Source organism: Silurus aristotelis (genome assembly GCF_946808225.1).
Source record: "Silurus aristotelis genome assembly, chromosome: 19".
NCBI classification, from domain to species: Eukaryota; Metazoa; Chordata; class Actinopteri; order Siluriformes; family Siluridae; genus Silurus; species Silurus aristotelis.
Window position 1 is genome coordinate 3,932,045 of NC_139592.1, and position 12,914 is coordinate 3,944,958.

Consider the following 12,914-nt stretch of genomic DNA (forward strand, 5'->3'; position numbering starts at 1 on the left):
AAATATGTACTCATATGCAAAAAAAAAAACCCTGTTTCACCACAGGATCATTCAACCGATCAGGACAAGCACGAGACTCACATGTTAATCATGTCAAACCATTTAATATATATACTGGACCACCGGGAGAAACCCTGTATTATAAAGACAACACAAAAATAATGTGGTGTTTAAGAACAGTTTGGTTTTGCCAGCTTTATTCATCGGTTTACGGTCAACTCAGGAAATATTGGCGCCCGACAAACATTGCTAATAATCGTTCTGGTTTTGGATATTTGAAGTAAATTCATATTTAAATGTTATAAATACAAAATATTGAATCCCGGTTATTTGTATAGCGAGTTTAACAATCAATTTTGTGACCAGAGTCTAGACCAGAGTCTATTCTCCTCTGGGTGACACCTAATGTCCAATATTGACATTGTTAACATTTTCAGATGACTCTTGAACGCAGCTCATTGCAGCTCTAATCAGAATGAAATACTAGAATTTTCAGATCAAATAAGACTAGAATCCAAAGTTATGGTCTTGAACATTAGTATAACTTTCTTTTGGCTTTTCCCATTAGGGGTCGCCACAGCGGATCATCCAGATGTTTGATTTGGCAGTTGTTTCACGCTGGATGCCCTTCCTAACGCAACCCTCCCCATTTATTCGGGCTTGGGACCGGCACTAAGAGTGGCTGGGGTTGGTCCCCTGACCGGGGATCAAACCTGGGTGACAGCGGTGAGAGCGCCGCATCCTAACCACTAGACCACCAGGAGACCTCCTTGAACATCATTAGTATGTTTGGGAGAAAATGAGGAATACATACATGTATACACAATATTGCCAAAAGTATTGGGTCACCTGGTCATAAATACGGTATGTGATTTTTAAGCGTTGCATTCCACATTTAGTCCCAATTTGCTTTAATTATTCCCTCCACTCTTCTGGGAAGATGTTGCACCAGATTTCCAAGTGGATATTTCTGTTTATCAGCCTCAAGGGTGTTATGAAAGTCAGGTAATGATGTAGGTGAGGAGACCTGGGGTGCAGTCAGCGTTCACATTCATCCCAAAGGTGTTCAGTAGGGATGAGATCAGAGCTCTATAGCAGCAAGATCTTCCTCTCCAAAGCATGTAAACCAGATCTTCAAGGAACTCACTTTGTGCACAGGGGCATCACCATGCTGGAACAAATGTGGGTTTCTAAGTTCAAGTGAATGCAAAATTAAAGACATCCTGTACAATCCATTGCCTTTAGATTTGTGGTAACAGTTTGGAGAAGAACCACATATAGCAGGAAAGGGTACTCTCATTACATGGTCAACTTTTAATGTTGGTGTGAAGATTGATGGCATCATTCTGGTACCAGGTTAAAAAACTTTACCTCAGCAAGTAGGTTAAGATCTGGCTTTAGATGGATCTTTACCCGAAATAATGTCCACTGAAATAATGGAAGCTTCTCATGAATGTTGAATCACTGATGATTTTTAGTTCTGCAGAGGAAATTCAGGATCTAATTTCTACAATTATAAAATAAAACAGCACAATATCTACAACGGTTCAGGACCATAATATAACCTACTGTATGCACAATGCAGCAATGACTTTTGTTTTGGATTCGACATGGACTTTTTTAATTGAAAATCTGGAAACTATGGCCAAATTTATTTACAAAAAAAAAAAAAAAATACTCAAAATGATCAAAATCGATCCAACCTGTGTAATTACAAGGTCACATGACCTCAGTAAAATTATGCACGTTCAACTAGAATCAAACCTAAATCCAAGAAAGAAAATGGGCAAAATCTGAAATATTCTGTTTAAGACAAATCCAAGATTCTATTCTAGACAATTCGGTGCTGTAGAAATATATTGGGTTAAGCACTGATAGGATTCGATTCATGCGCTATTCAGTAAAATACAGTTCAGTTTGTTGGGATTTCCTGCTTCTGAACTGATGCATGAGTTTTAAATCCAGAATTTATTCCATTTACATTAAATTTTACATTGCAATTTGATCCAAATCTGAGTATCTGAGACTGGATTCTCAGAAATGTTATTCTATTTTCGTAGTCAAAAGTCAGTCTACAAAGTATTTTCCATGACAAGTTAAATAAGTATTCACCAGAGATTTTTTTGTTGTTGTTTAATTGCTTCATGAGAAAAAAAAAAATCTTGCTGCTTGAAACAAACAGACGTGACGCAAATCATAAAAACACCTTTGAACTCTCGATAATTCCAGGTTGTAACGCTACAAAATGTGTGCGGGGGGAATTCAAGAATCTGTATTAATAATCATTTAACACAGGACAAATAATAAGTGGAAGAGAAGCCAAAGGAGTGAAATATACCTTTAATTATAAGTCGGCTATAAAAGCTTGAATAATGAGCACAATCAGGACAAATGAGAGAACTTGTTTATTTCTTTTCGTTCATTTTGAAAACAAGGTCATTGCGGAAAAGCTGTATGGTAATGAAACGGGTGAAAGGTACTAACGATTGCAACTATTCTATATGAGGGAGAATATAGTTCTGCTTTCCCGAAGTGTTTGGATGCAAAATACCTGCCGCCGCGTGTTCACCGACGTGCACATACGTACATACACATACATTGAAAAAAAATGACATACTTGATACTTTCTAAATGTTTGTAAAATCTGTGGGAAAAGTCACATTGCTTCACATGGAGTATTTGAATTATTGCTGTTCTGAAAACACAGTTCAAGCAGTGCAAACACACACGACAACAATCAAAACAAAAACAGGCAATTAAAAAAAAATAACAAATCGGACACGTTGCAAAACAGAGGTCCATGAGGTATAGATTTGACCTGAAATCAGAAGTGTCACCATCCATCCTCGTATTCACATTGAACAAGCAAAACTCAGTGCAAGAACTGCAGAAATTAATAAAATAAAAAGGGGGGGGGGGGTTGGAGGGGGGAAGGGCAGCTCATTTGTCCTTCTAAGGAAGAAAAGTACCATAAACTGCGGGGGCTGAAAAAAAAAAGTGAGAGAGAGAGAAAATTCTTCAAAGCCTCTTTCGGTAGACTACTTTCCATCACATGGTTTCCTGTCTGACCCACGGGTAAAAGGTGACGAATGGTTTCGCCCCTGGCTGCGTCGCTTGAAGATTGGAACCTGTAAATGGACACAAATCAATTTTCAACACATGAAATTACACAGTCATGTCTATATAATACAATCGGTAGTATCTAAATGATACCTGTACATGCAAAAAACTAAACAAAAAAAACTACGTCATAAATAAGAGTGAAACAGCGCCATCTGCTGGTAATACTGTAAGCTTATTCATTTCAACTCGATTCAAAACTGGGACATTCTGCTGGTACGTTTCCACCTTCTGTTTCAACCCACACCAAGTAGCCACATAAAAAAAAATAAATAAAAAAAAAAAGGTGGCATGACTCAAATCACTTTCAGCTTCCTCAGGAAACTCGAACCCCCAAATTGATATTATGGCCTTTAAGGGGGTCCCCTAGAGGTCAATAGAATAAGGCCTATTAGGTATTGATTCACTGTTGTAAAAGGTCTCGATAGAATTTTTATGACAGTATCTCTAATATTAGTGCGCTATTAGACGACACAGGGTGATAGTTACAACACACACTGAGGCTTGTTATGGCAGATGCTCCAGATAAATAGATTTTAAAAAAGTGTAGCTGATAATATGGTGATTAGATGATTAACATTTATGGCAGGAGTCTCCAGTGTCCAGTGTAGTATTTCATATGTTTACTGATCAGTAGGCTGTAAAAGCACAGAATTAGTTTTTGAACAAGCACCCACTCAGAATTTGCTCTTGAATAGTGAATGGTGTTCTGCATGGTGTTGCTTTATTGCTCTATTTTCTACATTGGCTGCATTCCAACACGGTTTGAACGCACCCTTGTCGACTTCCCCTCGCTATTTCCCCTCTGGGGAAAATCCCAGTTGCCATCATAAGGGCCTATTCTGTGCTTTCTTCAGCCTGTAAATTTGTTATTTCAGAATCTAGTGGCAATAAAAGGATATATTTTCGAGTAGTCAATGTGCAGTTTGTATAACAGTACAGATTTACTGTGCTCTGAAAAGAACAACATACAGTTATTATAAAATATATATTAATAGTTTTTTATTTGACATTGACCATCACCTATTAGATTTTACTCTGTAGCTTTATCTGGCTTTTTTATTCTGCAGAAGAGGCGATTTACAGGAGTATTGAAGGTGCTAGATGGTTTTTTTATGCCAAATGAAGCGACTCCTCATAAGGGCGAATTAGCATCCTGCAGAATGCCTTGCGTTTCACATGTACTGTCATTTTTTGTTCATTAAAGACCTTTTTGAAAGATTGCTTTACTACTTAGGTCCTTTTTATATATATATATATATATATATATATATATATATATATATATATATATATATATATATATATATATATATATATATATAAATGAATTTATTATTTTTTTTTTTTTGACCGACTTGTTTGATCTTTGCTGCATTCGGTGCATGTTGAAGAGGTTTTTTGTGTTAATGGTTAACGCTCGATTTGTATTTTAGGAAATAAAACCTCCTCACATACACAACATGTGTCTTGGTGTTGAGGACTAGTGCATCTTTGAGCCTAAGAGCCAAATACTCAAGCAGTGTTTAAATCAGACACTAAGACTTTCACTCAAGTCATATTGGAATTGGTGACTTTTCTACAGTAAAAGTTCTGCAGTATCGAGTTCAAAACATCTTACTCGAGGCGTATCGGGGCTGCTGAAGGGCGAGGGCTCGGCCGAGCGGTTCTCCTTATCAAACGAGTCGTCTCGCTGCCTGTGTGCAAACTTCCTCTTCAACGCTTCAGCAATAAGAGCTGCGGGGTCCGACACACACGCTGTCCCTTTACTCCTCCTTTTCCGTACAGGTGTCCCTCCTGGAGACCTGAACACAACATTACAATACACACAGCTCAGGACATGTAGGCGTGTTGTTGATTATACGGTCAGAACGTTAAAATCCTTTATGCAAATACATTTCTGAGAGGCATTTTGCTAAATTTACATTCAAAAACTTGTACTAACTACTTAATTTTTAGTTCATTCTGTAAATTAATAATTAACATTTAACGTTTTGTTACCATTTCCGTTTAAATCAATTTGGGTAACGCATTTCCATTTGAAATTTATACAACATTTAGGCGTTCACATTAGTATATGGTTTACATATTAAAACTAAATGTTGGAAAATGGCGAATGTAAAATTTTTGCTAAATTTCATTTTGCACAAAACTTTGCACATATGGAAAAGGAAAACGTAAATGCAAATTTGAATACAGAAATACACTGCCGTTTTGAATATTACGTTGCCGTTTTGCAAATTACACTTTAGATTGAATTTTTTTTTTACCTCAACGCTTCCATAGATTCTAAGAGAGTATTTTTGTGCAATTGCAAGTCGCCTTGCAGACAGCAGGGGGCGTCTCTTAAACTAAAACCTACAGGATTAAACCAAGAAATTACTCTGAAGTAAAAAAAGAAAATAATAAGAATAAATGTAGGAGTACCTCTCTATATTACGAAGTTTAATCTGGTTCATATCCTTCAGGACGTCCAGCATGGAAGGAACTGCAGCTGGTGAGGCCTTACATACCCCAACCTTCTCCTTCCTGGCTCCCTGTCTCTGTCTAATCATATCAGTTACAGAGAACTGGTCTGAGCCGAGCGCAGGAGAAGGAGGAAGGGGTGGAGGAGGTGGTGGAGGTGGCGGTGGAGGAGGTGGAAGTGCGGTGAAAGGAGTCGAGGTAAGAACAGGAGCATGAAAACTTGAACATGGAGTGGTGGGATTGTCCGTCATTGGACTGTCCACTGGGAGGAGGGGGAAAAAAAGTTATATTGCGTTAACAGGAAGTCAGTTTTTGCACAGTAATCATATGATCCAAAAGGCTTTCATAGTTCTGATAATGTGTAACTCAGTATCCAGTCATGGATAATATTGGGGACAATTTTTAAAGGGGACATAACACACAGTTTTGGGCCAATCTCGTGTTAGTAGCTATAGAGTAGCATTGTATCAGTCATATCTCTGAGGAGTTTTTAGTTTGATCAGATTTATATAAATATATACAAAAAATTAAGTTGGCAATGAGATTTTTCTGTGTTTGAATTATTCAATTTACTGGAGGAATTGTTTCAGCCCTAATCACGATACTATTTTGTTTCCCGATAAATGCATCAATTCTCAAAAAACACAATATCGATGTGTTTTAAAAATTCATGCGAGATTGCGTCGTTTCATTATTAGTATCCCAAACCCTAGAAAGATAGCAATCTCCCGAACTTAAAAAGTAACAGGAAGTACTAGCATACGGACACGCCATTTAAGTTAGGGTTAATATCCACCTGTTTACCACATGGGGGCGCTGCTGGAAAAAAAAACATTATTGGTATAATCCGCCGGAATTAATATCAGCGTTGACTGACTTGCGCTGACGGCAAAAGGCTTTTGTTTATGTGCGGTTTCGTATTTTCTCGCGGATACACAGCCCGATTTGGTTGGTTAACCTGTTGGTGTGGTGACGATCAGCGCAATCTGAGCTCGGAGTTTTAGTAACTCAGCCTCCAGGGCATGAATCTTCTTGAGAGCCTCCGGTTGCGTGTTAGATGCCTGCGCTGTGTGCATTTTCTGCGCCACAGAAGCGAGTCGTACACATGAAGCTGCTGAGGGTTTCAAGTCGTATGGCCAACCTTGTTTCCTCATTGGGATAGAATTCCTACAACAGAAGTGATATGATCCTGTGAGGGAAATCTTCAAATTACAGTAAGAAATTTAGCAAAACAGACCAATTTATAGTATATATATATATATATATATATATATATATATATATATATATATATATATATATATATATATATATACACACATACATACACATATACATATACAGTGGAACCCGGTTATGTGGATGTCCTAGGGCAGGGGTGGCCAACCAGTCAGAGACCGAGAACATCACCCATCCCTTCCTCTTACACACACACACACACACACACACACACACACACACACACACACACACACACACACACCTCTGCTCAGCCAGATTTATTGTAAATGTCACACACCAACATAATGACAGAAATTGACTCCTACAGTTCTAAGACCACAGGACAGTCATTTTCAACAATGAACACTGTGTGCACTGTCTCACACACAAACTCTGTTTAACCAAGTCCACAAAAAAAAATAAAAAAGAATTTACAATAGCGTTTTTCTTTTACTCTGCATGTTACTTAGTGGGACTTTTGGCATTCCTTGCCTTGAACAATCCCCTTCGAATCTGCCTCGTGTTCCGTTGTTGCTACTCGAAGCAATTCTTCCACATGGGTGTCAGTCAGAACAGATCGATGCTTCGATTTCACGTGTTTCAGGGTAGAAAACAAGGACTTTGTGTGTGGTTTTTTATGTGCGTGTTTACTTCGCTTGAGTTCAATACGGTATTTATGTCAAATGCGCATGAGATGAATATGGTGGCCAATTAAATTTTTACAAGGGGCCACATGAGAAACCTAAATTGTGTCAGAGGGCCACACCAACGATAATATTTTAGGGATGAACCGAAATGAAAATTCAATTCAAATGGCAATGAATTCCATAATTGTTTGTGTTATGCCTTTTGCCTTGGCACCATCACTGGAAAACTTTCCCGCCTTTTCAAACACGTCCTCTACAGACGGAGTGCGCATGCTCGGATTGACTTTACTTTTCTGCGCCGCGTTCTCATATTTAGAATGGCAATCGGGATGTTTGGATTTCAGGTGATAAATTAAACCCGACTTGGAGAAACTCTTTGCAGATACACCCCCTCTTAAAATTTCAGCATTGTATGTTTTGCAAATCGCTCTCCACACACCGCAGACATGTTGCTCTTATCCAGATAACCGTGTGCTGGCTGCGCTTTTTTATTGCGTCATTACAATTGTGTTTCTGCCGTGTTGTTTCGGTGATTTAGGTATTTCCGAAAATTCTCGGTGCATCCCTGTAATTTATGATTGGCCTCATGCCAAGGTCTGATATACCGCAAAGTTTCCCAGTAGGGGCAAGCTCATTTAAGTCTTAAAATACCGTATTGAACTTAAGCAAAGCGAACACGCACATTAAAAATCAAACACACGTATGCGTTAATAAATGAGAATGTGCATGCACGTGTTTTTGGAGGGTTTTTTACACAACAGCGTTGCTGCGATTTGTTTGATGAAGTCATGCTATAAAAATAAATACAGTACATGTTTATCTGTCAGGAATCCACCTGCCACGCCCCCTTCGGCCCCCTTCAGCGTGTCAGGTGTTTTCTCTGCCGCTTCCTCTGAAGCTCCCGGCTTCAATCGCGCACATCTGGTGCTCGTTTATCATCATCACCAGCTCCTATTTAAACTTCCACACTCTCACTGTCCGTTATTGTTGGTATATGTTGGTTCACGGCGGTCGTTGTTATCGCGCATGCGTATCCCGGTACGTGTCTTCCCACCGGCACTCTCTCAACGGCTGCTCTTTTCTTCCCAAAGCGCATCGCGGTCCCCCCCCCCCCGATCCTGCCGGTGTTCATTCTATGATTTTGCTGCTGCTCTCCTGCCAAGCGCGGCTTTCGCCTCCCGTTAATCGCATAACATTTAACAACAAAAGGCATGTGTGCACTAACTAACAGCAGAGATTCACCAGTATACAATACAACATCTGGAGCAGCTGTAAGGTTTGATTTTTCCGCCACTTCCGCGAGTTCTTCTGCGGCTGCACCGAGATAACCGACGTTAAATGGCAAATTTTACCCACCTTGTGCTCGAGATATCAGGGTTCGGCGACATAAAAAAAACCGACATAACCGATAAAAAATGCTGAGAAAAAGCCAGAATTTGGCGATTCCACTTCAAAAACGTCGACTTAATAGAGTTGTCGAGGTAACCGAGGGCGAGATAACCGGGTTCCACTGTATGTGTGTGTGTGTGTGTGTGTATATATATATATATATATATATAATTTTTTATTTTATTGTTTTTTTTTATTTTGTCGTATCGCTAGTCATCTTGAGGTTGAAAAATCGTAACAGTATATACTGTATATACACAATATTACACAGATTTATATATAAACAAACTATTCTAAGACTAAATGACTAGATGTCTACATGTATTGTCTGAAACTGTGTTTTTTTTTCCTGAGCCACACTAAGCAGTCCACCTGGATCAGATCTATAAAACATAAACTACAGTGTCCTTCCCCATATATTCCTCATCTCTAGCAGAGTTTTTATAGTGAAACTGTAAAACACACTAAGCTCTTTTTTTTGCTCCTCTAAATACCTGAACCTGGTGCAAACATCTCCTTCGTCCTCAGCCATATATAATGCATCCGCAAGAGACGGAATGCCAGGAGTATCCACTTCAACATGACCCTGTGTCTTGATCGTCTGTAAAGGAACCTGAGGGAAAAGGCAAAGTCGTTAAAAGGTCTTGTTTTTTTTTTTTTCTAAAGACAATTAATCGATACGTTACTGCAAGCAGCCAGACGTGTTTCTATTAGACTCTTTTTATAATTAATAGAAAGGGAAGAAGAACTGCATGTGCAATACTGGCTTTCCTATCCAAACACTTGCTGAAAGATTGGTGGATGGATGGATGGATGGATGGATGGATGGATGGATGGATGGATGGATGGATGGATGGATGGATGGATGGATGGATGGATGGATGGATGGATGGATGGATGGATGGATGGATGGATGGAAAGTTGGGTAGGTGGATATTAAGATGGGTGGATGAATTGATGGATGGATGGATGGATGGATGGATGGATGGATGGATGGATGGATGGATGGATGGATGGATGGGTAGATTGATAAATGGGTGGGTAGATGGATTGGTGGGTGGCTGGATGGATAGATGAAAAGTTGGGTAGGTGGATGGATAGATGGATGGATGGATTGGTGGATGGATGGTTGGATGGATGGGTAGAATGATAAATGGGTGGGTAGATGGATTGGTGGGTGGGTGGATGGATGGATTGGTGGGTAGGTGGATAGAAGGATGGGTGGATGGAAAGATGGGTGGGTGGATAATTTGGTGGATATACAGATGAATGAAAAGTTGGGTATGTGGATAGATGGATGGGTGAGTAGATAGATTAGTGGATGGATGGGTGAGTAAATGGACAAGTGGATGGATGGTTGATCAAAGATAGAAAAATATTAATTCCTTCATTTATCTTCTGTAAGCACTAAGCTTATCAAGGAATACACCCTGGATGGGGGGTCAACATGGATACCGGTGGATATACCAGCAATGTTAGATGTTTACAAGAAATAAAGTCATTATTATGAGAAATAGAAAAACAGTCAGAATTAGGCCTCTTTTTTTTTTCATCTGGCAGAAACGAGCTTCTATAGAAATCAGGCCAAAGAAAACGAAAAAGTTTCTAAAGTTTTAGATCTGTACAGTGTGTTTTCTTTTTTTCGTTTAGAGTCATCTGAAATGTAATTTGATATTTTTGTTTATAATTTTTTTTTTTCTTCTATTTTTGTATTTGCATTTCAATGTAATTTGGCAAATAAATGCACTAAATGGGGTAGAATACTCAATTACTAAAATAATCAATAGCTATGATCCTACTCAGACTGAGTCAGGGAGCTGAGGCTGACCAGCTGATACATTCTATGGACAAAAGTAAGTGGACACACTATTACACTCATATGTGGGGCTTCCAAACCTGCTGTCATGATGAAAATACTGATTAAAATATCTGTATATTGCAACACGACCATTTGCTTCTTTGGGATTAATAAGTCAAACGACGTTCCAGCATCACAGAGTCCTGACTAAATGACAAATACCCATAGCCTCATTGCAACCTCCAGAGCACGACCTTTCAAGAACTTTATTATACCAGCAATGGGATGTTCAACATGCAACTGATCAGGTGTTCACATACTTCTGTCCATGTAAATCTCCACACTGCTGCACACACACATGTCAAATCCATCAAACATGTCACCGTACCTGGATATGAAGCCGAGGAGATGGTGTGAGCGGGAGATTCGAGCCGATCATACGGACAATGCTGCGATACTGTCCACACAGAGGACTTTCCCAAACCGGAACCAGCTGCGATGAAACCAATGTTTTCAGCACAGAAAGAAAGATGAATTCAGAGATGAATTTAAAGGAACGGCGATTTGATTCAAAGGTATTATTCCACTTACCATTTCTTGGGGAACCCCAAAATATTCCAAGACGCATCTCAACAAATAGACGAGGTCATCAAGCAAAGACATGATCCCTGGGAGCTTCTATTGTTAGTGCAAAGCTGAGTGAAAGCGTCAGCAGGATTTCTGACGTGATCACGACCGAAATGAAAACACTGCAGCAGTACTGGTTCCGCTACACGATGCGATGAGGGAGGATCAGACACACGCCATGGCAGAATTCTGAAATTAGGAAAAGCAAAACCAATACATATATTATATATATTAGCGGTGTAATGGTACACAAAGTCCCCGGTTCGGGACGTACCTCGGTTTTTAAGTCATGGTTCGGTTAAATTTGGCTACCGTTTGGAAAACCATAAATCTGCTTGTCGTTTCTTTATTAACGCAGTTTATTATTATTTAAAATGAAATGCCTGCCTTTTTAAATGATATTAAAATAAAATTTGATAAAAAATGTAATAAATCAAATTAATGCAATACACTTTTTTATTATATTGATTGAATTCAGTAATCAGTAAAATTGGCACAAATTAAATTGATTAAATAAAATTAATTAAAATAGTTTACATTTGTTAGACCCCCCATTTCTTACACTTGTTATACAGATGTGTGTGTTAGTGTGTTTTTATATGTAATATTTTATTAAAGATATGTTCTACTTATTTCAGCATATTTTACCAAATGTCGTCATTCCTTCCATCCTTCATTCATTCCTTCCATCCTTCATTCATTCACTCCCTCGATATGCAGAATTGTCAGGATGTTTTAGTTTGAAAGGATCCATCACTTTCAAAACATTCTATTGTGTTCTTTTGGCCTGAATCTTCTCCTCGTCCCCTCACTGTTATCTCTCCATTTCTTTATTTTTCATTCTGCAGCATCTTCTGTGTTTACCTGTCCAGGGGTCTCATTTATAAACAAAAAAACTTGACGGGAGAAAGTAAATTCAGTATGGAAAACATTTATAATCGTACGTCACGATTATAAATGATACCCCAGAGCGTTCCAGAGTTTAGTGAGTGGTGCGTCAGTTATAATGGTCCGTGGGGAAACCTGGTGCTCTGTGTTAAGTTAAATGTACTAAACGAAGCATCGAGTAATTCAAGTTGCATACATATACACACACACACACACACACACACACACACACACACACACACACACACACACACACACACACACACACACAACATGAACAACCCACTATATGCTTATTGCATAATTATAAACATTCTGAAATTAGGAACAACAAAATATTTGCATATGTAAACAAATACACACATTGTAATGCTGCAAATTTATATATATATATATATATATATATATATATATATATATATATATATATATATATATATATATATACACACACACACACACACACACACACACACACACGACACACTAGTGCATTTCTGGTAGATATGCGGCTTATAAATCGCAAACATATTAATAGAATTACAACAAATACGCATTTAAATCATTACAGATCTTCCGCACGTGCATCCGAATGACCGAAATGTTTTCAAAAATCCACGCAAAATCCATAAATACACAAACACATAGTAAATAATAATGAAACATCACCTCTCCAACTTCCTCACGCGTGCACTTACAGTCCGAACAACTCAAATAACGCCGTGTCGAGCAAAGCCTCATCTGATTGGACGAACTCA

At 38.6% G+C, this 12,914-nt stretch overlaps 1 protein-coding gene across 1 annotated transcript; it reads right to left on the minus strand.

Moving 5' to 3' along the window:
* Positions 1-2,390: 2,390 nt before the first annotated feature.
* On the minus strand, positions 2,391-12,912 carry mtfr2 (mitochondrial fission regulator 2). Its single transcript, XM_083520995.1, has 8 exons — positions 12,826-12,912; positions 11,233-11,457; positions 11,030-11,134; positions 9,338-9,456; positions 6,545-6,753; positions 5,548-5,848; positions 4,742-4,925; positions 2,391-3,128 (listed from the first exon to the last, which is right to left on the minus strand). Exons 2-8 carry the CDS (start codon positions 11,302-11,304, stop codon positions 3,039-3,041), a joined length of 1,080 nt encoding a protein of 359 aa, XP_083377121.1. The 5' UTR covers positions 11,305-11,457; positions 12,826-12,912; the 3' UTR covers positions 2,391-3,038.
* Between the last annotated feature and the right edge of the window lie 2 nt (positions 12,913-12,914).

Bases quoted from the DNA above. Each gene is read 5' to 3' on its own strand.
- mtfr2 (XM_083520995.1), bottom strand. From the start codon at position 11,304: ATGTCTTTGCTTGATGACCTCGTCTATTTGTTGAGATGCGTCTTGGAA. The intron at 9,457-11,029 runs GTACGGTGACAT...CTTTTCCCTCAG, and splicing joins CTCCTCGGCTTCATATCCAG to GTTCCTTTACAGACGATCAA. The intron at 3,129-4,741 runs GTAAGATGTTTT...GTCCATTTACAG, and splicing joins GCAGCCCCGATACGCCTCGA to GTTCCAATCTTCAAGCGACG.